The sequence below is a fragment of the Bos mutus genome, chromosome 18, assembly GCF_027580195.1.
Source record: "Bos mutus isolate GX-2022 chromosome 18, NWIPB_WYAK_1.1, whole genome shotgun sequence".
In the NCBI taxonomy this organism is placed as follows: Eukaryota; Metazoa; Chordata; class Mammalia; order Artiodactyla; family Bovidae; genus Bos; species Bos mutus.
The window spans coordinates 54,249,762-54,274,569 of record NC_091634.1 but is presented as its reverse complement, the minus strand read 5'-3'; the positions used below and the strand labels follow the sequence as shown (position 1 = coordinate 54,274,569).

Genomic DNA, 24,808 nt, shown 5'->3' with positions numbered 1-24,808 from the left:
TAGACCCTCGGCACCTCTGCTGACGGGTGTTCCCCTTGTTGGGGTGACCTGAGATGACAGCAGCAGGCATTTAACACTGGGTCAGATGCAGCTCTGTGTCATGAGCTGTCTTCTCCTTCAATCCCCACATCCCCTCCATGAGCCCGACCCAACTTAATTGTGTCTCTTCTCTGGGGGGTTGGGAGCTGGTGGGGGTGTGGGTGGCGTGACTGTGGGGCAGGGACTTGGCCATCCGCTGACCCAAGCTCCAGCTGGGAGCCCAGGCCGACTCCCTGGCAGATGCTGCAAAGAGGAGGCAGGCTGTGGGTTTCCATTCTGGGGTGTGAAGTCAGACAAGCGCTTATAGCCCTGGGCTGGACATGGGATCCTTGTGCCAGGAGGACGCAGGTGAACCTGCCTGGCCTGGAGTGCTGGGGGACCCTCTTGCCCCCATCCTGCCCTCTCCGAAGGGGAAGGAAGACTCTCACCTTCTAGCTCGTTGTAACAGGAACTGCCACCTCCCCCCCAGCCTTGGTTTGCAAAACTCTGAGCCTAGTGGGGAAATGAAGGGCTGGCTCGCTAACCACAGTGAAAACTCATTTGCAAAGGCAAAGCAGGGGCCGCAGGCCCCTTCTCCGCCCCTGCAGAAGGGACCCACATCTGTAGGCAGCTGTCTTGCTGGGGCGGGTCATGTCCCACCATGGGGCCTGGGAGCCTTGAGATAGTTAACAGACTGCGGGCTTTCTTGTCTTTCAGCCTCAGTCTTCCCCTCCGTTAAACGGGAGTAATCACGATAATATGGTGGTGGTCCGATGGCTCCTTAGAGGAGGAGATGCACACAGTGCCTGACACCCTGTTCCTCCTGGGGGGCTCTTAGCATCATTCCTGGGGTGCTAACAGACAGTGGGCACCCCTCTCCCGGCCTGCGTTCCATGCGATAGCTGCTTTTTAGGAATAATCCTCAGGTGGAGCAACCAGGGGGTAAAGGAATATTTCCTGACACACGATTTCCTTTTCCTCTTTGAGCAGACCTGGCCAGTTTAGTCAGACTTCACGGGGCAGTCTGACATCGATTCAATGGAGGGCGTTGTGAGGGTCAGACCTCATGCCTGCAAAGCTGAACAGGGAGGCAGAACTGGGCTTCCCGCGTTGGGACTGGCAGGGGAGCCCACGGGTGCCTAGCGAGCACCCCCACACCCCCGCGCCTGGAGGTCCGGCATCCCTGCCAGTAACTCTCTGGAGGCTCCCAGGGTCCTGCTCTCCCGGGGCCAGGGCCTGGGTCAAGGCCATAGCAGTAAAGCAGAGCAGCGAGTCATTACCGAAAGTGTAGTGAGGACCAGGAAAGGGGAAGTTGAGAAGAGGAAGGGAAGGCCTCCCGGAGGAGGGGGCCGTCTACTCGGGGCCCAGCCAGATGAATGCCGTTTCCTGCTCCCCGGCTGTGTTCACCCCCTGGGGCCCTGGGTCGGCTCTGGGAAGAGCCGGGCTTTCCCTTGCAGGCTGCCCACGTCCCTTGGGGCCCTTCCCCTTGACTGTGGCTCTGTCAGTCAGGTCCCTAGGCATCTGAGCCCTTTTTGTCGCCAACATGGCCCAGGCCCTGCTGGAGACTGGGAGAGTGTTCTGCTGGTGACCCCTGGCCTGTCCTGATCAACAGCAGGGTGAAAAGGCGTCTCTGCCATCTCCTTCAGGGGCTGAGCTTGGCATCAGGAGCCCTGAGTGCTTCTGGCATCTCTCTCCAAAGCCCGCCAAGACTTGCCTTCAAAGAGCCCCCTTGAGTCAGTATCTGTCCTGTTCACCCTAAAGGTTTTCCTAGAGACCATCATGGGAGCAGCCCACCCCCCGAAACAGAAGTGGGGAGAGGAGAGAGGCAGGCTCCCCTGGGCGGCGGGCTTTCTCTGTGCAACACCCCCATTTCACACGTGGGGGGTCACGCCCTGTCATACCCTGCTGCCTTTGACGTCACGGTCCGGCCGGCCAGGTGGCCGTGAGGGGATGACCTCACCTTCCCAAGTTGAGTCTGGAAGATGGGGGTTTGTTCCTGGGGTTGGGAGGGTTAGGGAGCTGGTGAGCTCAGCTCTGGCCCTAATAAAGATTTCCTAAGAAGGGTCCTGTCTGTCAACTGTCCAGCTCGGGTGTTTTGACCTTGGGTCTTGACCTTGGCAGGGCTCCCTTCTTCTGCTGGTGGAACTGGGAGCCTGCCTGGGGAGTGCTGGAGCTGCACTGGCGGGGCTTGGACCGGGTCGCCCAGCCTGCCGGTCTGTGTCCTCCTCTGCAAAACGGGGTGCTGATAACAGTAGCCACTCACCCCTTAGGGCTGCAGGAGGCCCCTCTGAGGTGGCGGATGCCGAGTGTCATCTGTGGCTGGTGGCTGGTGGACGATGGCCTGTCAGAGTTGCTGCTGCCTATATGTAGGGGTTTCGGAGCTGGGATCCGAGCAAGGGTGTTCCTGAGACGAAGGACCCTGAGGGACACAGCTGGGCTGGGGGAGATCTGAGCAGGCTGGGGGTCTTCCCAGGAGAGGAGCTGGCCTTCCCTGAGGAGTGGTTAAGACCGCCTGCTGGGAGGCAGACTGCCAGGGTTCAAGTCCTGGCTGCACCAGGGTGGTGGTGACCTCGTTTGCTGCCGTTTGGTCACTAAGCCATGTCTGACTCTTTGCGAACCCATGGACTGTAGCCCACCAGGCTCCTCTGTCCATGGGGTTCTCTAGGCAAGAATACTGGAGTGGGTTGCCATGCCCTCCTCCGGGGGATCTTCCCAACCCAGGCATCAAACCTGTGTCTCCTGCTTGGCAAGTGGGTTCTTTACCACTGGGCTACCTGGGAAGCCTGGTGGTGGCCTTAGAAAGTCATGAATCTCTTAGTTTCCCCATCTTTGGAACACAGATGACAATCTCTGCTCACACGCATGTGTCAGAATCTCTGGTGTGGTGCCTGGCCGGCCGTACTTGGTGTTTCTGTGAATGTGGCTTTCCTGTCCTTTTGTGCCTGTTGGATTTCCACTGAAGCCAAGAGGTCCCTGGTAGAAAGATGAGGGCCAGCATTTTCCACTGGAGGATTCAACATCAATCCACCTCGAGAATTTTCTCTACACAAAGTGGTCAAATTTGAGATAGTTGTGTATTCTCAGAACCTTTCTTTTCCTGTTAAAAAAAATGATAAGAAAAGAACCGTCTGACACAAAGGGTGAGCTGCCTGCCCGAGCCCATGGACAGAGGAGCCTGAAGGGCTACAGCCCATGGGGTCGCAAAGGGTCGGACACGACGGAGCAACTGAGCGTGCGTGCACACTGGTCGGACTGAGGTCGGGGAGGGGTGATGGGACGAGAGGCTGTTGTCACGGGAGTTCACGCTGTCCTTCCGCAGGTGCTGAGTGCTCGGGCTCCTCGCGGACGTTCACTGAAGTTGTGTTCTTGGCAGCCGTCCCTGGCCTTTGCAGAACGGGAGGCCCCCAGGCTGGGCCCCGTCGCGGGCCCTGCAGCCCACTTCCTCTGGGTCTGTGACTGGCTATCAGGCAGCCCCATGTGCCTCTATTTGTGGTCTGGCTAGAAATAGTATGGATCCTGGTGGAGAGAGGAGCAGTCCGCAGGGAGGGGTGAGGGGTGCTGTCCGCAGCGCCCCCCGGGAGACTGACTCAGGCCCCGGGGGCGGGAGCCGGTGCTGGAAACACCCTTCCCTCCAAAGTTCTTTTCTGGTCTTTCTGAGCACGTCAAGGAGAACATCTGTGTGGTACTAGCACGGTTGGTTTGTTTCTTTCTTAATACTCTGTATTTTTAACTGAAGCTTTTATTGAGGTCTTCAGAGGATCATCTGTGTGTGGACTGTACTCAGTTTCCCCCAGGACTAATAACACCCTGCAAAGTTGTAATGTGACGTCACAGCCAGCACGCTGGCCCTGATCAGTTCTCGGCCCGTCTCACGCCGATGTCCCCAGTTTCCCTTTTATTTTTAATATTTATTTATTTGGCTGTGCTGGTCTTAGTTGCGGCATGTGGGATCTAGTTCTCGGACCAGGGATCAAAGCTGGGCTCCCTGCATCGGGAGCACAGAGTCTTAGCCGCAGGACCACCAGGGAAGTCCCCGGTCTTCCTTATACTCTGTATGCATTTATGTGTTAATTCTGTACAGTTTTATCCCATGGATAGATTTCTGCATCCCCTACCACAGACAAGACATCGAAGTTCATTGCCATCAGCATGCCTCTTAAAAACCACACCTACCTCCATTTCTAAAATTTTGACACGTTTCATTTTGAAAGGCCTAAGTTTTCTTCAATAAGGTATAACTTAGCTATGGGAAAAAATGCAAGTGAGGTGAGCATGAGCTCAAATTTACACATGTCTAGCTCTGTGGTCACTGTCCCCATGAGGTAACCACTGCTCTGCTTCTGTGTCCTTCTGTGAGTCTGACTACGGTGAACTTGGCCTCACGCCGTCTAATAACTGCTCTCTCCTCTTATAACTCAGAAGCACCCAAGGGTTTGCTTTGGCATCAACTATTTATAGGCAGAATGTTAATAATATTGTCCCGTTTCTACTGGCTGCATTATTTTACAGTTCCGATGATATACCACCCAGGTGGCTCGGTGGTAAAGAACCCGCCTGTCAGTACAGGAGACTTGGATTTAATCCCTGGGTTGGGAAGATCCCGTGGAGGAGGAATTGGCAGCCCACTCCAGTATTCTTGATTGGGAAATCCCATGGACAGAGGAGCCTGGAGGTCCATGGGGTCGAAAAAGAGTTGGACACGACTTAGCGACTACCACCACCATGATATGCATTGGATGGGACTGGTTTTCTTTTTACCTAAAACATAAACTCAGAATGCTGCTGCTGCTGCTAAGTCGCTTCAGTCGTGTCCGACTCTGTGCGACCCCATAGACAGCAGCCCACCAGGCCCCACCGTCCCTGGGATTCTCCAGGCAAGAACACTGGAGTGGGTTGCCATTTCCTTCTCCAATGCACGAAAGTGAAAAGTGAAAGTGAAGTTGCTCAGTCGTGTCTGACTCTACACGACCCTGTGGAACTGCAGCCCACCAGGCTCCTCCATCCATGGGATTTTCCAGGCAAGAGTACTGGAGTGGGGTGCCATCGCCTTCTCCGGAAACTCAGAATACTCAGATGAAAAGGCAAGTTGATTTAAAGATAAATATTAGACAAACGGTACCAGCACCATGCCATACGGCAGACTTATCAGATGGCATTTGAGAAATAGTGTCAGAAGCACATATGGTTCCAAAAAACTCCAGACCCCAAGTTGGTCAGTGCAATGAGGGGAAAGATCTGTAGATAGTCTTGGTACAATCAAGGCCTTCTATGCAATTTTGATTCACAGTGCTGGGTTTATTTAAGATTCTTTTTGATGTGGACCACTTTTAAAGTCCTCATTGAGTTTGTTACAATATTGCTTCTGTTGTTTGATGTGGCTTTTTTGGCCATATGGGATCTTAGTTTCCTGGCCAGGGATCGAATCCCCACTCCCTGCATTGGAAGGCAAAAATTTAACCACTGGACCACCAGGGAAGCCCCAGTACTGGGTTTAAAGCAAAGAAAATTAAAATTTGATTAGGCCACGCACACATAAAGGAGTGAGCTTCCTTTTAATGCCTTAATGATTTTTGTCCTATCTTCATACCACCTGTTTTCTATACCTAATACATATTTTAAAATCAACTTTTTCAAACTTAAATTTGTGTAGAAGGAACTTTGAGCTCACAGTTTAGAGGCTGCTAGATGTGTTTCAATATGAATTGGAAAAATACACACCATAGTTAAGACATAAAAAGAACGTAGATACTGTTAAAGTCATCCCCCACATCAGACATGTGGGATCATTCTCGTTTCGTTTTCAGCAGGAGAGAGGAGACGTCAAATTCAAGTGACACTGAAACAGTGAATACTGAGAGAGCTGTATTTGATGCTTGGTGTTTGATGTTTTGGTGGCCAGCTCATAAGGCTTCTCTTTCTGTCGTCTCCTCCTGAGTTCGGACACGATTAAGAACTGACACCCAGGTCACTCATAACGGGCTATGGGAAGATTTGCTCTGTGTTTGAGCTGCCCCGAGAACCTGGTTTAGCACTGCTCTCTGACCCCTGACCCCCTCACCCTGGGCTCTGTTGGATGCCCACTCCGAGCCACAGGGAGTGGGGCCGGGCATGTGGTTCCTAGGGGGTGGGTTGGACCAGAGCTGGATAAGCAGCCTGAGTTGGGCAAGCCGGGTTCCTTCTCCCAGATTCTCCTGCCAGAGAGCGTTCCCTCGTCTCTAGGGGAGAGGGAGTCCCCGAGGGTAAGAGAAGGCCGGTCAGTTTCTCCAGGATCACTTCACACTCTTAAACACCCATAAATCGGCCCTTCAAACATTCCTGCATGGATGCAGAGCCTTCCGTGAACAGCCTGATGTTTGAGTGTTGTTTTTCTGGAAAAGTCTCTGTGGAAGCAGGAGGCGAATGTCCTCAGCTGGGTGTCAGCGCCATCTCATCCATTGCATGCTGCTTTCTTCAACAAGGAAGAGGAGAGCAGCCCCCCTCACTCCCCATCTCTAGCCTTTAAAATAATTTTTTGAATATTTATTTATTTGGCTGTGGTGGGTCTTAGGTGTGGCATGCGGACTCTAGTTCCCCGGCCAGGGATTGAACCTGGGCCCCCCGATGTTGGGAGCGCAGAGTCTTAGCCATTGGACTGTACCAGGGAAGATCCCAAAATAATTTTTAATATCAAAAACTCATCTTTTTGACATTTTACCAAGTTCTTTCAGGTATATCTACCTATGGGATGGAAGTTATTTCCCCACTGCACCCATGAGAAGGTAGAGGCCAAGTCAGAATAAAGAACTCCTCCCCAGGCGCATAGCTGGGGGTCACAGCGTGGAAGCTGAAGCCGTGTCGCCTCGATTTTTGTGGAGTTGGACTCTTCCTGTGCCCCACGTGCACCTCCTGTAACTGCGTGTTCCGTGGTGCATCTCGGTTATTTATCAAAGTAACCCCGTGCCCTTTGGCTTTTTAAAGCAGGGTCCTTCACTGAGACAGAGCAACACTGAGACAAAGCGAAACCACCAGCGGTGGCAACGCTGTTGGTGAGAGATGCCGTGAAAGAACGTTCATCCCAGCAGCTCAGCTAACCCCAGCTCTGAGACCTCCGGGGGCCACCACGATGTGTGCTGACTGCCATTTCGTCTCATTTGCAGAGCAGCTCAGGGAAGGTGCTGCTGTTAGCACCGTGCGTGCAGCTGAAGGGAGAAGGGAGGTGACTCGCCCAGGCTCGCAGGTGTCGCTGGGGAGTAGAGCTGGGCTTGGAACCGGGGTCTCTGCAGTCCAGACTCCTTCCAGGGCTTCCCCTCAACCCCCTCACAGGATAAGTCCAGCCTTCAGAACTCAGCTGGGATGCTCACAGCCTCGAGTAGCCTTTTTTCCCCTTGCTGGGCCGAAGCCCCCGTGTAGACTTGATCTTGCTCCTTTGCGGTGTTTAGCTGAGTGGGAGGTTTACGCACTCATGTGCCAATCTGCTCAGGGTCTGTCCCTCTTTCCAGCCTCAGAGTTTCTGAGGACAGGGACTGTGCCTGTCGGTTTCTTCCCTGGCACTCAGCGGGCTGCTCACTCCCCACCCAGTTGGTTGAATGACTGAAAGATGGAAAGGGGGACAGTGGGCATGTGCAGGGAGGTGCCTGAGCCTGGTCTGTCTCTTTTCCCCTCTGTTACACCTGGAGCTTCCTTGAAAGTGTTCTGTTAACCTCGTTGGTGGGTGGTGCCATCTGAGGTCGGGTGAGTAGATGGGAGAAGGCCAGGTGAGGGAAGGAGGAGGTTCCAGGCATGGGAGGCAGCCTAAGAGCAGCCCAGAGTCAAGAGTGAGAGGAGGAAGGAAACAGGAGTCAAAAAGCAGGGTCATGGGGACAGCAGACACAGGGCACAAAAACCCCAAGTGCAGGTGATGGGTGGGTAGTGGTGGCCAGACTTGGGGAAGACCCGGGGTGATGCCGGGAAGGGGGCTGTGCAGAGACCTCGCCTCTGTGGCTGTGTCATCTCGCTTCTTCAAGCAGGAAGCGCGGCTGCAGAGCCCGACCACATGAGCACCCCCGGCCCCCGGAGCCCACTCGGTAGTCGAGTCTGTGCTCTGCCTGAGCCCTTGGCCAAAACTCCCGCCCACGCAGGTCAAGGTCCCCCGGCCACCGGTTGCCCATCACCCTTCCTGTGAGTCACCCCTGCTGTCAGCAAATTGGTGGGAACCTCTCTCTTTTTTTTAAAACCTCTTCTCACACTTTACACACACTCGCACACATACAAATAAAAGCACCTCTCCTTCGCTGAGCCTAGCGCATCCCTGAAGACGCAAAGGAGAGCGTCTTTCTTGGGATAGGGTGTTACGTCCTGTTACGTGAATACGAGTGGGGGCGCATCACCAACAGCTTGAAAAAAACCCAACCATTTCCGCAGTATTGCTTAACACCCGTAAGCACCTAAAAACCAGCCCGTCAAATATTTCTGCAAGAATATAGAGCATCGACAGCAGCGAACACGGAATGATTTGATGCTCTGATGACCTTGTTACTCCTGTATATGATGCTGTACAGTGCTGGTTCTGAATTTTGATTTTTTGTTTCTGTCGTGTAACTACTTTGTAACTCAATAGAAGCGACGGTGAAATCGCCTGTTAAAAATACCAAAAAGAGTATTTAAATTGGACTCTGGTTGGGAGTTGGCTTGCCAGAAGTAAACTCTGAGGTGGACTGGGGTGGCAGGGTGCTGGTTTGCTGCATGACGATTTCCGCCACCAGGAGCGCTGGCTGTGCTCCTCTGCAAGGCAGACGGACGCGCAGGACACTCTCACAGGTGCCTGCCCGTGAGCCCCTCTGGCAGGCGTGCGTGGTCCAGGTGGTGTGTTTCAGGTGAAAGCTTGTGTGTTGTTGTTCAGTCGCTAAGTCATTTCCGACTCTTCTCGACCCCATGGACTGCAGCACGCCAGGCTTTCCTGTCCTCCACCACCTCCTGCAGTTTGCTCCAAGTCATGCCCATTGAGTCGGTGATGCCATCCATCCATCTCATTGTCTGTCGCCCCCTTCTTCTCTCACCCTCAGTCTTTCCCAGCATCTGCGTAGTACAGTAGATACTCATATGTGAGCGTTTGAATAGCAATAGGCACCTGTATACAGTATGTGCATGCACATGTGTGTACATACGTGTGGATCCACACACAAGTCTCCCACACCTGGGAGACCCTCGGGGACATGTGGATTTGTATCCCTAGCACTGGGGTTTTATTCCCAGTGCAGGTCGGAAAGGCACTTTGGGGTTAACCTGGCTGAGTGCAGCCAGCGTTACCCACCTTGCTGACTCACACCCCTGAGTCAGTGGGACCACCCTTCAATAAGGAAGGTGCCCCGCTGCCCCGTGTGATGTAAGATCAAGTGCTGGGCATGTCAACAAAAATGCCCAAAGGGCTCCTGCAGCCTCTTCAGTTCAGTTCAGTTCAGTCTCTCAGTCGTGTCTGACTCTCTGACCCTGTGGATTTCAGCACGCCAGGCCTCCCTGTCTATCACCGGCTCACGGAGTTTACTCAAACTCATGTCTGTTGAGTCGGTGATTCCATCCAACCATCTCATCCTCTGTCATCCCATTCTCCTCCCGCCTTCAGTCTTTCCCAGCATCAGGCTCTTTTCCAATGAGTCAGTTCTTCACATCAGGTGGCCAAAGTATTGGAGTTTCAGCTTCAACATCAGTCCTTCCAATGAATATTCAGGACTGAGTTCCTTTAGGATGGACTGGTTGCATCTCCTTGCAGTCCAAGGGACTCTCAAGAGTCTTCTCCAACACCACAGTTCAAAAGCATCAATTCTTCAGCCTTCAGCTTTCTTCACAGTCCAACTCTCACATCCATACATGACTACTGGAAAAACCATAGCCTTGACTAGACAGACCTTTGTTGGCAAAGTAATGTCTTTGCTTGTTAATATGCTGTCTAGGTTGGTCATAAGTTTTTGTCTTTTAATTTCATGGCTGCAGTCACCATCTGCAGTGATTTTGGAGCCCCCAAAAATAAAGTCTGACACTGTTTCCCACTGTTTCCCCATCTATTTGCCATGAAATGATGGGACCAGATGCCATGATTTTAGTTTTCTGAATGTTGAGTTTTAAGCCAACTTTTTCACTCTCCTCTTTCACTTTCATCAAGAGGCTCTTTAATTCTTCTTCACTTTCTGCCATAAGGGTGGTATCATCTGCATATCTGAGGTAATTGATATTTCTCCCAGCAATCTTGATTTCAGCTTGTGCTTCGTCCAGCCCAGCGTTTCTCATGATGTACTCTGCATATAAGTTAAATAAGCAGGGTGACAATACACAGCCTTGACATATTCCTTTTCCTATTTGGAACCAGTCTGTTGTTTCATGTCCAGTTCTAACTGTTGCTTCCTGACCTGCATACAGATTTCTCAGGAGGCAGGTCAGGTGGTCTCATATTTCTTTCTCTTTAAGAATCAGACTCTGCAGATCACCAATAGAAAGCCACTTGCACTGGTCAGGGATTTCCTTCCTGGGGCTCCTGGTATTCAAGGGGTGGCCAGACAGTGGGTACCCCTGTGTCTCTGGAGGTGGCCCCTGCTCGCCCAGAATGCCTGGAAGGTGGTGGTGCCTGTTTTGAAGGACTTGGTGGTGGCTCACGGAGGCCCAGCCACCGGCCCACACAGACAGGTGACTGTCCACCTACGTGTGAGCCACTGCTGCCCCGCATTGGTGGCTGGTCAGCCTTGTCGTGTGAAGGGGGCACGTCACCATTACACTTACGGCCCTGAGGGTGTAAACGATAGGGGACCAGTTTCCGCTGCTACCAGACACCCAAGATCACTGAAAATAGGCGTTCAAACAGAAGCCTGCACGCGGATGTTCAGAACTGTAGTATTTACAACCCAAAGGTGGAAGGACCCGAATGCCCATCAGTGGACAAATGGTTAGAAAAGATTCGTACGATGGGATGTTACTCATTCATAAGGATGACACGTGCTGCAACATGGAGGAACCACGGACAGGAGTGAATGGAAAAGCCAGACCCGGAAAGAAGACTGTGTGTCCTCTGGTTCCGTTTCTATGTAACGTCCAGAACGGCAACTGTGTGTAGACTAAAAGCGGATGAGTGGTTTCCAGGGGCTGGTGGGGATGGGCTGGTGGGGACGTGGAGCCTGAAGGGCATGGGCTTCTTTCCGTGGAGATGAAAACATTCTAACGTTGACTCCGGTGGCTGCACGCATCTGTGAATCTACTAGAAGCCATGAATTGTTTGCTCTCAGTGGATGGCACGTGAACTATGGCATGTGAACTGTTCTTTTGTGCTGGGTCTCCTTGCCGCGTGCGGGCTCTCTCCAGTGGCGCCTCCTCCTGTGGTGCGGGCCTCCTCACTGCTGGCTTCCCTGGTTGCGCGCATGCTCCAGTGTGTGGTCTGGCAGCTGCAGCACACGGATGCAGTAGTTGTGGTGTGTGGTTCTAGTTGCCCTGCGGCCTGGGGGTTCTTCCCAGACCAGGGATCGAACTCCTGTGCCCTGCGTTGGCGGGATTCCTAACTGCTCTAGCACCAGGGAAGTCTTGGACTGTATCTTAAAAAAGCTGTTATTTTAAGAGAGTGAGTGAGAGAGTGCACTGATTTCTGTAGTTCAGGATACCTTCAGGGCTGCAAAATGTATAGAAGTGGTAACATCTCATCCTGTCTCCACGCAGCAGCTCTACTCAGGGAGCCCAGAGACGCTGTTCTTGTCAATAATTGGGGTCTGTCCACATCCGCCACTGTTCTGCTTGAACTGGAGACACTGCAACTTTGATGCATCTGATCCCCGAGTTCCATGAGGGTAGCACAGAAACTACCGGCTTCCCAGGAGGCTCAGTGGTAAAGAATCTGCTTGCCAGCGCAGGGGACTTAGAAGAGTCAGGGTCAACCCCTGGGTCGGGAAGATCCCCTGGAGAAGGAAATGGCAACTCACTCCAGTATTCTTGCCTGGAGAATTCCATGGACAGGGGAGCCTGGTGGGCTACAGTCCGTGGGGTTGTGAGGACACAATTTAGCAGCTGAGCACACACAGCGCAGAAACCACCGGATTGATAAGCTGACTCAGCAGAGGATGCTGTGGGCTGACCCTTATGCTAGAGTGGTCACTGATGCACATTGAAGGCACTTTGCTCTGAACACTGCAGCCCTCTGCTCAAGGCCTGGGGGGGTTAAGGCCTCCAGAAGCAGTCGTCGACCTATAGCAGGTGGAAGTTGGGGGATAGATACCCCAGCTCCCTCCCTCCTCCATGGGGCAGCCTCTAAGGGGGCTCTTAATCCCCGTGGGGTCAGCTCCCACTGCCCCTGGGGTACCAGCTTGGTAACATAGCAACTGTCTTGCTTCCCCGTGCCTCTGCCGGTGTTCCCTAGCATCTGCTCCCGGGGCAACTGCATATGCTCAAATCGCGGTCTCAGAATCTGCTTCTGGGGGAAGCCAAGCCAAGCCACCTGGGAGACCTTCTCATTTCTTGTGCCGCAGTCTGAGTCTGTGCTCCAAGCCAGGCTCTGACGCAGGCGGCCGTGCACAGGACGGACACGACCCTTGTCCTGCTGGGGCTTGGAGGGGAGAGCGGATGGGCAGTAAACAGATGAACCTGTGATTGCAGATGGTGCTGGTGAGGAGCTTTCCGGGGAACCGACCGATGACTCGTGCAAAGCACTGGCAGCGTGCCTGGCGTTATAGTGTGTGCTCTGGGAGAGCTGTATGTGATTATCATTGCTTGGATTTGTATTCTCACGGTTGAACTCAGTGTGTCTGTAAGACCGTTGGGGGCCAGGACTGTGTACATTCAGGGGATTGTCTGGCTGACAAAGTGTGATGAATCAATACTCCATGTTCATGGATAGAAAGACTCGATATGTCAGTTCTCTGCAAACGAGGGTCGTCAACACAGTCTCCATCAATATCCTAGCAGGCTCTTCTGTAGACAGTGACAGCCTGACCCTACAGTTCATATGGAGAGGCGGGACACCTGACAGCCAGTGCAGTGTCGTAGGGCAAAGTCAGACGGGGCTGCAGCCTCACGCTGAGACGTACAGTAAAGTCACAGTTATCAGGGCAATCAGGGAAATAACAGACCCATGGAACAGAAGAGAGAGACCAGAAATAGAGCCACACAAATAGTCAGCTGACCTTTGATAATGGAAGGGAGGCTCCAAAGGAGAAAGCATGGTCTTACCAGAGGTATGATGAGTAGGCCAGTACTTATCTGGGCAAAGAGGGGAGCGATCAGGATGACGTCATGGAGGTGTCCAGTCCTGCTGATGAGGGCAGACACCTGCAGCCCTCTCCTGGGACAGGGCTGGCCTCCAAAGGGTGCTCCCTTGCAGTGAAGTGAGGGGCGGTGGTGCAGGGGTCATTGAGGCTGTTTATGTCATCAGAGTAGCTGTTGTATTTCATTCTCTTCCCATTTCCTGTTTTCTCTATCTTTTAAAAAAATATTTATTTGTCTGGGTCTTAGTTGTGGCACGTGGGCTCTGTGTTGTAGCCCTGTGAACTCAGTAATTTTGGTGCGTGGACCCGGAGGGCATGGGCTTAGTTGCTCTGTGATGTGTGGGATCTTGGTTCCCGGACCACGGATTAAACCAGTGCCCGCTGCGTTGGAGGGCGGATTCTTAACCGCCGGCCCACCAGGGAGGCCCCTCTTTCTCTCTTTGCGTGTTGCGCTTTCATCTCGCCCTCCCCGTCTGGGTAGCTTGTCTCCTCTCTGTGTGTGGTTGTCCCTGACCCTGGTTGACCCTGTTTGTGTGTGTTCATATCTGTGTGTGTCTGTCTCCCTCGGTCTCTCACTCTGTCCCATCTTGAGGTCTGTCCCATTGTCCCCATCACTCTCTCCTTCCTCTTTTTTTTAAAAAATATTTATTCGGGCACACCATGTGGCATGTGGGATCTTAGTTCCCTGACCTGGGATCGAACCAGTGCCCTCTGCATTGGAAGGCCGATTCTTAACCTCTGGACTGCCAGGGAAGTCCCTGTCCCCTTCCCCTTTTAACGATCGTATGTTTATTATAATTTTGCTGTAAAGAAAAAAGCTCACAGTAGGCCAGTTCAGAAATTCCCTCTTAGCAATATTTTATGGGGAAAGAGAATGGTTAGATAATCATTGCTAGACTAACTATGGGGGAAAAAAAAAGAGTATTTGCTTAAAGTCGCTAGACTCTTGACTGGCTGGGTGGGTGAGTAACTGATTTCTGAGAACAGACCTTAATACCTTAGATGTTCCCAGATAACCGCTAAAGCAGGTAGATCAGCCCTGCTGATCTGACCTCTCAGAAGGTGGTGGGTCTGAGCGCACACAAAGTCTCTGTGTTTTGTTGTTGGCTTTTGAGGAATGAGGATAAGAAGAAAAGATAAGATTCCCTGGTTTCAGGGTTGGATGAAGGGTGGGATTATACCTCCCACCTCTCTACCCCACAAGGTTTAGAGACCCCCCCAATACTAGGGCCATTCATAATTGCTAAGTGTCTCAAAAACTTTTTTTTGGCTTAAAAAAAATTGTAGATTCAAATAACACAAAGTTTCTGTGTGCCATTCACCTAATTTCCCCCCATGAAAACATTTTTCATAACCATAGTTATCAAACCCAGGAAACTGAGCTGGTAAAATGTTCTTAAATCATAATTAACAATGGAGTATTACTCAGCCATTAAAAAGAATACATTTGAATCAGTTCTAATGAGGTGGATGAAACTGGAGCCTATTATACAGAGTGAAGTAAGCCAGAAAGAAAAACACCAATACAGTATACTAACGCATATATATGGAATTTAGAAAGATGGTAACAATAACCCTGTATACGAAACAGCAAAAGAGACACTGATGTATAGAACAGTCTTTTGGACTCTGTGGGAGAGGGAAAAGGTGTGATGATTTGGGAGAATGGCATTGAAATACGTATAATATCATATATGAAACGAGTCGCCAGTCCAGGTTCGATGTACGATACTGGATGCTTGGGGCTGGTGCACTGGGACGACCCAGAGGGATGGTATGGGGAGGGAGGAGGGAGGAGGGTTCAGGATGGGGAACACATGTATACCTGTGGCAGATTCATTTTGATATATGGCAAAACCAATACAATATTGTAAAGTTAAAAATAAAATAAAATAAAAACCATAATTAGTTACTTTTTTATCTTTTATTGAAGTATAATTGAGTTACACTGTTATGTCAGTTACTGCTGTACAGCAGAGTGACTCGTTTATACGTGTATATACATTCTTTTTCACTGTAACTTATCACAGGATACTGGATGTAGTTCCCTGTGCTCTACAGCAGGACCTTGTGGTCATTCATTCTGTGTTACCAGTTTGCATCTGCTAACCCCAGGCTCCCAGTGCAGCTCTCTCTCACACCCTGCTCCTTTGGCAACCCAGTCTGTTCTCTCGTGTCCCTGATTCTGATTCTGTTTCATAGAGAGGTTCCTTTGTGTCGTGTTTTAGATTTCACATGTATGTGATGTGCGCGTGCTCCATCGCTCAGTCGTGTCTGACTCTTTGCAGCCCTCCTGGACTGTAGTCCGCCAGGCTCTTCTGTCCATGGGATTTCCCAGGCAAGAATCCTGGAGTGGGTTGCCATTTCCTCCTCCACGGGATCTTCCCAGCTCGGGGATCAAACTGTGCGGTGTCTCCTGCGTAGCTGGTGGACGCTCTACCACTGAGTTACCAAGAAAGCCCATGTGAGTGATGCCATGTAGTATTTCTCTCTCTCTTTCTGATTTATTCCACTTACGGTGCTAATCTCTAGTTGCATCCAAGTTGCTGCAAATGGTATAATTTTGTTCCGTTTTATGGCTGAGTGGTCAGGCCATAATGAGTTTTCATCATTTTTTTATGTGGACTCAGTTTTGGTTTGTTTGAAGAGTTTTAAGGAATTTTATCACATGTATAGACTTGTGTAACCACCACCACCACACACAGAGTGCAGAATAAATGCTGTTTATTTAAAGTTTTTTCACTTTACTTCATGACTCTTGTCCTCCAAACTGTTTTCAGTCTGGCTAGATCCATGGTAAGACAGTGGAAAGCCTTTTAGTTCATTCCACCCCTTCCTCCCCTAATTTAAGTATCTTGCCTCTTCTGCAGAGATACTGTAGAGATACTGCAGAGATTCTGTAGAAAATCCACCTACCAATGCAGGAGATGCAAGAGATTCATGTTTGATCCCTGGGTCGGGATGATCCCCTGGAGGAGGAAATGGCAACCCACTTTAGTATTCTTGAGTGGAGAATCCCATGGACAGAGGAGCCTGGTGGGCTGTAGTCCACGGGGTCGCAAAGAGTTGAACATGACTGAGCACACACATGTCTCATTTCACTGTTATGTGTGAACAGCTTTGAACCTTTACTGCTACTTCAACTCTGACTCTAAAATGCCCTGGTTCACTTGGGTCTGTTCGCTTCTTGGACTCCAGGTCAAAGCTGAGGTCTCCTTCCTACCCTCTCATTTCTAGGAATACCTCTCTTTGCTGTTTCTCTGTTCAGTGCAATAACAGAGGTATATGTCCCAGGATTCTTATGGTTGCATGCGACAGAAATTTCCCACTAACCAAAGCTAAAAAGAATTGATTAGGTCACATAGATAGCGTATTCCAATGCAGAAGAGGCTTCAAGCCCAAACGGACCCAGGAGTTTGATAGTGCATCAGGGCTGAGTCATTTTGCCTTCCGTGTGCCCAGCAGCATGGACCCTGCTACCCCTCGACTCATGTTTCCTCAGCCTGCAGCAGCAGCAGGAGAAATGTGATGAATGGCTTTGGCCAAGCAAGCCCTGGGAGGATGCTGACGGGCCCAGCTTAGGCCGTGTGCTCCTCCCTGAATCCTGACCACGAGGTGGGATGCCTTGGTCATTTCTGGGCCCCTGGGCCCCTCCTTTGGCCTGTTGTGGTGGGAGGGGGGTGGACCATCTTCATCTCAGGCGTGTGAAGTGTGTCCATCCCAGGAAAAGGTACTTTTCTGACAGAAGAAAAGGAGGAAGGGATCGATGGACTTGTCTCTTTGTGACACTCCTTAGTTCACTGGACCTCCTGAGATAGGAGCAGGGTCCCTCATGCAACAAACAGCCATCCTGTGAGGGGAGGGGCTCACCTTTGAGTCAGGGGCCGTCCTGACCTTTGCCCAGGAGAAGGTCGGAGTCCTGTGGCTGGGGTTCTAGGGAGGATGAATTTCCTCTTTTTCTGTCATCTAGGGCTTCCCCAGTGACTCAGAAAGTAAAGAATCTGCCTGCAGTGTGGGAGACCTGGGTTCAATCCCTGGGTCAGGGAGATCCCCTGGAGAAGGGAATGGCAACCCACTCCAGTATTCTTGCCTGAAGAATCCCATGGACAGAGGAGCCTGGCGGGCTACACTACAGTCCATAGGGTTGCTAAGAGTCAGACGCGACTGAGCGACTCAGCATTGCTGCACAACAGCTCTCCCAGCACCGAGTGCCTGAGAACCACACGCATTTCATTATTTGCACATAAAGCTGTGAACGGGCAGGGCCTCGGGGCTGGTCGAGCTTGTCTTCACTCTGGACAGTGAAGAGCCGGGCGGGGTGTCTCTGGGGTGCAGGCACGTGGCGGCAGCCTCAGATGGGGTGACGTCCAGCTTTTGACCGGCTGTTGTTGCTTTTCCTTCAGTGGACATCATGGAGATAAAGGAGATCCGGCCGGGGAAGAGCTCCAAGGATTTCGAGCGCGCGAAAGCGGTCCGCCAGAAGGAAGAATGCTGCTTCACCGTCCTGTACGGCTCCCAGTTTATCCTCAGCACGCTCAGCCTGGCAGGTGGGCGCCCGCCGCGCCCCCCGCCCCGGCCTCGGCTTCCTTCCCAGAGAGCGCTCCAGCGGGATGCCCACCCCTGCCCCCCTGCTAATGCGTGTTTGGGGCATCCCGGTTTCGAATCCTGACCCTGCCTCTTTCTAGCTGTGTGGCTTTGAGTAAGCGACTCCACCTCTCTGAGCTACAGTTTGCTCAGCTGTAAAACAGGACCCAGTTCATCCTCGTGCTGACCTCGTGGAGAGGTTGAAAGGATTACGTTAAGGGCCCGTTTGGCTCATGCTGTGCTGAGAACTGAAGGCAGGTTACATTTTTTTGTCCAGCCGAGCGTGGCCTGCACCATTTACTCGGCTTAGCTGATCTGAAGGAACGATCCTGAAGTCTTCTGTCTCATACATGCATACATGCACACACGCAGTGCACACACATAGACACGGTCTGGAGGTGCGATGTCTGGTCCTCCTCGTGAATCCGCCAGAAAGTCAAAGGGGCACTTTGGCCGGGAGAAGAACTGAAAAAGCTCAGGCGCTTGGCTCAGGGGCAGAAGCTTATAGCTACCTTCAGGTCTAACCCCAGAATTTCTTGACTTAGAACTTGATATAAAATCATGGTGGACAAGGAAGAAAATAAATAGCATTAAAAGTAAACCAAAGTGAGTGGAAACTGTGGAAGCTGAGTAGCATTAGGGACTTTTAATTTCAGGCCCGATGACTCTCATTGGTTTAATTGCTCATTCATGCTTTCATCAGGCATCTGTTGAGCATATGCTCTGTTCTGGGTTGTGCTAGATGTCCGTGGGGCTGTAATGAGACATAAGACCCAGTTATCACCTTTAAGGAGCTCACGGTCTACTTGGGGAGACAGACGTGTGGACAGGAACTTAGAGTTCTCTCTGATAGGAGCCGAAGTCCAAACGTAATACAGCATGCTGGAGGAATACATGCTGCATAACTCCCTGGAAGGCTTTGCTGGGGAGGTGACTTTTTAAACTGGGTTTTGAGGCATCAGTAGGAGTTGTGAGGAAAGAGAGAGGATGGTCCAGGGAGAGAGCATTGCATGTGCCAGGCTTGGAGGAGGGAAATAGTAAGCCAGATGTGGGAGGTGATGGGTGAATGTCTGATGGAGGGGGTGTGGCAGGAGGCAGAGACGGCAGGAGAGAGGGGTCCATGACCCTGAACCTTCAGAGCTTTGTCCACTTTGCCTGGCTGCAGGCTGAGGCCTGGATGCTCTTCTTGGTAGGGAGGCCGTGAAAGCCCAAGCAAGATGTGGAGCCCAGGACGCCAGCTTGATGGGTGGATCCCGGCTTCTTCCCTTCAGCCTTCCTAGCCATACCTTTCTCTTCATCTGCCGGGAAGAATGAGAGCAGAGACCTCGGCATGCTCTCTCCAGGCTGACAAGGCCCCTGGCGGTGTGAAAAGATGTTTAATAGCGGGACCAGGCGTTTGCATTGCCAGCTGCATTTTATGATGAGGAAATGAGGCACAGGGAGGTTGAGTAACCAGCTGAACATCACACAGCCCTGAAACACTACAGTGGGCCTTGGGGTTGATGCCAAGCTCTTACCCACCACTCATTGCTGCTTCCCTTACAGGCAGCAGCCTCGCCTACTTGGTGGCCCTCTCTCTGGCCTTGACGGGAAACAAGGGAGGTGCTGAGGGCTCTCAGGATTGTGGTCCAAGTTGTCTTGAGTTCTGCCTCTTGTTCGTTAGTATAGGAACTAAAGCTAAAGCTCTACTGGCTTGTCACTCCTGCTGTAGGAGGCTCACCATGGGCAAAAAGCAGGTCCCAGGAACCAACACAGGTTCCTCCCATCCCCGTGGTCTGTGTGGGGAGGGAGACTCCAAGCAGAGGTCTTCCCAGGGAGTGACACAGCGTTTCTGGCCCCTCCTGTCTCCAGCCGACTCGAAGGAGGATGCCGCTAAGTGGCTGTCTGGCCTGAAGATCTTACACCAGGAAGTGATGAGCGCGTCCACCCCCACCATCATCGAGAGGTAATGGCTTTGCCTGTTTCTCTCCGTATTCGCTCACTCGGGCGACTGTTCTGCTCCCTCTAGCCGGTATGGCGAAAGAAAGGAAAAGGAGACATTTCATCTTGGAGGCTCCTGGAGTGCCCTGTATGCAGTAGGTGTCCAGTAGTGGCTGTGGACACTCCAACATCTCCCAGAAGAGCCTCCCATCTCCTTGGGCCTTGTTCTTCCTGGGTGAGAAGTGCACTGGGATTGAGACAGAAACTCGTCCTGGTGTCGGGTCTAAGGGGAGGGCCTGAGGCTTAATTCTCAGAGGATTTAAGAGGAGATTAAGCTGACTGATGGGAGGACCTCGGGTTCGAGGTCTGGGATTTTCCTCCTCGCTTGACGAGGGCCTTCTCAGGACTGTCTATCAGTGTCATTGGTGTGGGGTGGGACTCGTGTGTGAACTGCTGTCCATCCAGCGAACTGGAGCCGTCTGATCTCGACCGTTTGTCTTACCAGCTTTTTGGGAGGTTAACAGAGAGCACCAGAGGGATTTAAAGAATCCAGCCTCTGTGAGTCCACGGGGCTGCTTGGCTCGGCCGGGCGACATTTCACCCACACAGAGAAGCTGCTGCTTCCCAGGTTGCTGGTGTTAGAAAGTGGGAAGACCTTCCTTTTCATTTCCAGGCTCTGTGTCCCATCCTACAGAAATTCCTTGGACTTGTGAGTCTAGCTTTCTGATTTTCTAACTCTCTCTCTGTCTCTGTCTCATCTCTCTTCCCAGCTGGCTGAGAAAGCAGATTTATTCTGTGGATCAAACCAGGAGAAACAGGTAAGATTCACTCGCATTTTTGTGGTTTCCTCCCGATCATTTTGGATCATCTCATTCTTTCTTGAAATATCCCGGTGGGGTTGGAGTGAGTTCTGTGCTGTGGAAAGGTCCTCGTGAAATCAGATTTGACTTAACAAGGCGGCGGACGCAGTGCTCAGTGGTGTGGGTTGTGGTGATAAAAATCTCCACCCATGTGGGGTCTCATTGCAGGGGACAGTGCCACCCCATCTGCGGGGAGGACTTTTCTGCTATGTGGAGCACTCGGACCACGTCACTTAGGCCTTCGTGTTTGAGGTTCTTCTGTGTCCTGGGGAGAAACAGGATCCCCATGGTGCCCGCCCGTCCTTTGTGGTGGAGATTGACCATCAGGAAGTAAACCCAGTTCGGGGGCGATGCTTCCAAGAGCTGGGTGAACACGAGGCAGGCGATGTGACAGCCTGTAATTCAGTGTCCCTGACTGGTTCGCTTAATAGCACGTCTTGGAGCGGTTCCCTCTGGGCACATACAAGGCTCTATGCCACACATTTTTGGAACAAATGTGATTGGTCCTTGGATAGACGTGGTATAATTGCCATATTGATGGGAAACCAGTTCCTTCTCGATGAACATCAGGTTGTTTCTTTATTATAAAGCTATGAAAACCTTTAGGTCTCCCTTTTAAAAAATGTTATTGTTAATTATTATTATTATTTGTTTCTTTGGCGGGGCCGGGTCTCAGGTGAGGTCTGCAGGATCTCCAATCTTCGTGGTGCAGGCGGGGTCTTTAGCTGTGGCATGCAGGCTCTTAGCTGCAGCACGTGGGATCTAGTTCCCTGACCAGGAATCGAACCTGCGCCCCCTTCATTGGGACTGTGCAGTCTTAGCTACTGGACCATCAGAGAAGTCCCTGGGCCTCCTTTTTTGTAAATGTGTGGGACACAGACACGAACAGGATAAGTTCCCACAAGAGGAATTCCAGAAGCCAGGCGTCACTGGGTCTGACAGTCTGAGAGAGGTGGTAGCAGTTCAGAGCATCTTCTTCACCGTGTCTCACCAGACTTCGACCTTCATTAACCTGATGGGTGAGAAGCAGCAGTGGGTTTTTGGCTTAAATTTGCATTTCTTTATTTAAGGGAGAGGTTGAACATCCTCTCATCAATTTTTTTCTTTAGGTTATGATCCAGTTCCTGTTAATAACGTAATGATAAAACCCACCATTTATGGAGCACCTAGCATGGCAGGCACCGTCCTCAGCACTTGACAATCACTGTATCGTTTTAGCCTCACATCAGACCTCTTTCAGCATTTTTAAATGTCTTTCCTTCCTTCCATTCTCCATTAAGAGATGTCAGCTTCATACACGAGGCAACAAGGAACCCTTGCAATGCTCCCCTTGTATTGCACAGCACATGGGAGCTAATTCCCCACCAGTGATTGAACCCACACCCCCAACGTGGAAAGTGCAGGGTGTTAACCCCTGGACCACCAAGGAAGTCCCTGCCCAGCTTGTTCCTGAAAGGCTTTCCATCTTTAAGGCATTTTGGTGTCAGGCCAGTGTCACCCATCACTTGTCAATTTCAAGTGGTCTCTTGTACACATGCCCCGAGGAGTGATTTGCAAATGGTGTAACCAGGAAGAGGTGGAGAGTTAACTGCTGCTGTTAGGTCAGCCAGCATCTCTGTGTCTTTCCATCTGCCTTTCCCTCCCTCCCTCCTCCTCCTCTTCCTCCTCCTCTCCTGCCAGCATCCTCTGTGGTCCCACACCCTGGGCTTGGGCCTGGTGTTTCAGAGGCAGATCAAACGAGGGGGCCTTTGTACACACTGGGCTCCTTCAGCCTCAGGGTGGAGCCTCCCATGACCATTTCCCTTCTCTGGCTGCCCGGTGATTCAGAGCTGAGGTTGGCACAGAGCGGACGGAGGGAGCCCACCAGGGCCCTGTCTCCACGAGGTGGGGTTTATGGCATCATCGGTCTGGTTCCAGAGTCTGCTCTCCGTCTTGTGTTGTCAAGAAACGGAAGCCCGGCTTTCTCTGCTCGGAACGATTCTTAAAAGTCGTTCATTGAGAAGTGCTTTTCAGAACCTTCGGCAGGGAGCGAGTCTGTCTCTGGCCATGATGCCTTGTTCCCTGTTCCCTGTCCTTGCCCCACCCCGACATCCCTCCCTCCCTCCCTGTGGGCTGAGTCCTGCTGCTCTGTCGACACGTGGAAAATCCCACCTTTCACGTGGCTCTGTGCGGCCCTGAGGGAGCTTTTCCAAAGGGGCTTTGACCAAGGTGCCCGTGAAAGGGCTCTTGACTCTTGCCAGTTTCCCCTCCTTTCCTGTCGCCCACGTTAATCGCGTTTCCTGGAGGAAAACAAAGGCACAGCAGCGGGGCAAAGCGTCCTCTGGGCGGGAGGGCCGGCTCTGCAGTGCCCGCTCCCAGGTTTTCCTTGGCCTGAACGTGTGTTTTCAACCTTTCGAGGGGCCAGATGGCAGCAGCTGGCGTTTGCTGAGAAGCGGCTTTGCGGCAGCCGCTGTTCTGAGAGCCCTCTGGACTTAGTAAGTTGGGGAGAGGTTATGGAACGAATGCTGGCAGACTGAGCAGCTAGGCATCCCCTGGGCCATTTAATGAGGATGCTGAGGCCACGAGAGGTTGTCATTTGAACAGAGCAACCCAGCCAGTGAGCTGTGGCTTATTGATCACTAAGCTGGTAAAAGGCAGAAATCTCTTCCTGCAGTGACTTCCTGTGACTGAAAATTACTCATTCATTGTGATGAACTATGTAACATAAAACACGATTTCAGGGTACATTTCTGTGCATTCACGTTGCCATGCTGCCAAAAACGTCTGTCTCCAGAGCTCTTCTCATCTTGCAAAACTGAAACTCTCTACCCATCAAACCATTCCCCCATTCCCCCCCTGCAGCCGCTTGGCAACCTCTGTTCTTCCTTCTGTCTCTGTGAATCTGCCTCCTACGGGTACCACCTCTGAGTGAAGGATGCTGTGTTTGTGACCGGCTTATTTTACTTAGTGTGATGTCTTCGTGGATCAGGTATGTTAACTATAGCGGGTGTCAGAACTGCCTTCCTTTTTAAGGCTGAGTGATGTTCCACGATCTGCACCTAACATGGTCTTCATTGCTGTGTGCAGAATCTTTTCTTTTCTTCTAGTTGCAGCATGTGATCTCTTAGTTGCAGCATGTGGGATCTAGTTCCCCAACCGGGATCCAGCCCAGGCCCCCTGCATTGCGAGTGTGGCGTCTTAGCCCCAGGACCACTGGAGAAGTCCCGACCTTGACAGTCTGGAGGAGTAGGTCTCGGGCACTCTGTAGCATGCCCTCCATCTGTGGCGATCTGGCATTTTCGTCATGGGTAGACTGGAGTTCAGGGGAACCTGAGGTTGTGTTTGGGAAGCGCTCATGGAGGTGAGCGTCCTGGAGGTGAAGGTCTTTCTCTTCACCTCAGTCAAGGGGTGTCTGCTCTCACGTGGTCTGTCGAAGGTGATGGAAATCCTGACCATCTGGCCAAAGTGGTGTCTTCCAGACCTTTCCTTTGCAATGACCTCCACCCCCTTCCTGCCCCCCACTCACCCCCACTCTGTTTTCTGGGAATCAGTCACTAAGTCCAGCCCATGTGAAAGGGGGGTCAAACTTTTTTCACCTCCCCTTAAATCATAAACATGTTTACATTTCCTTGTAACTCTTTTCAGACCAGTATCAATGCCTACATTATAATTCAACCAATGGGATTTGATATCTCGCTTGAAAAGTTGGCTTTCGTTGTCATTTGGTTTGTGTCTCGTGTTTCACAGTGGATGTACGAGGTGGTAGGAAGTGCCCCTCAAGAGCAGCACTTCTGGGGTCACTGTGGGATTCTGGCCTGAGTGCCAGGCTCCGCGGTCCCGTCTGCTTTCTGAGAATTTCGTCCTCGTTGCTGCTGTTCACGTTGAAGGGGCTCCTTGAGGTCAGGGGTCTGGCTGGTTGGTCAGATGAAACGAAAGGCCCTCCCTTTTCATTCCTTCGTGTAACATCAGACAACTAGATCATTCCCCCTTTGGAAGCTTTCCTTATGACATCTCCAGGCCTGGGGAGATTGGGTCAAAGGCAGAAATGTTTTAACATTCATCCTGGCCAGATTTCTAGAAACTCCCTCTTTTTGAATCCGTGGACTTTAGTTGCCTCTTATCTGGGAATTAGGTTTCTAAGGTCATTGCTTTAGGTGAAAACTTCTCCTGTCAAAATACCCCTTGAGAGCCCCTGGACCTTCTGGGACGGCCGCTGGAATTGCATCCCTCAGGGTGGGGCTCATCGGAGGGTCCTGCGGT

At 51.7% G+C, this 24,808-nt stretch overlaps 1 protein-coding gene across 2 annotated transcripts in view; it reads left to right on the top strand.

Moving 5' to 3' along the window:
• The window catches only part of PLCG2 (phospholipase C gamma 2), a 159,984-nt gene that overhangs the window by 50,197 nt on the left and 84,979 nt on the right, over window positions 1-24,808 (top strand). For both annotated transcript variants that reach the window (XM_070388654.1, XM_070388655.1), the window contains exons 3-5: window positions 17,609-17,752; window positions 19,641-19,734; window positions 20,480-20,527. In XM_070388654.1, coding sequence (XP_070244755.1) covers window positions 17,609-17,752; window positions 19,641-19,734; window positions 20,480-20,527 — 286 coding nt within the window. The remainder of the gene's footprint in view (window positions 1-17,608; window positions 17,753-19,640; window positions 19,735-20,479; window positions 20,528-24,808) is intronic.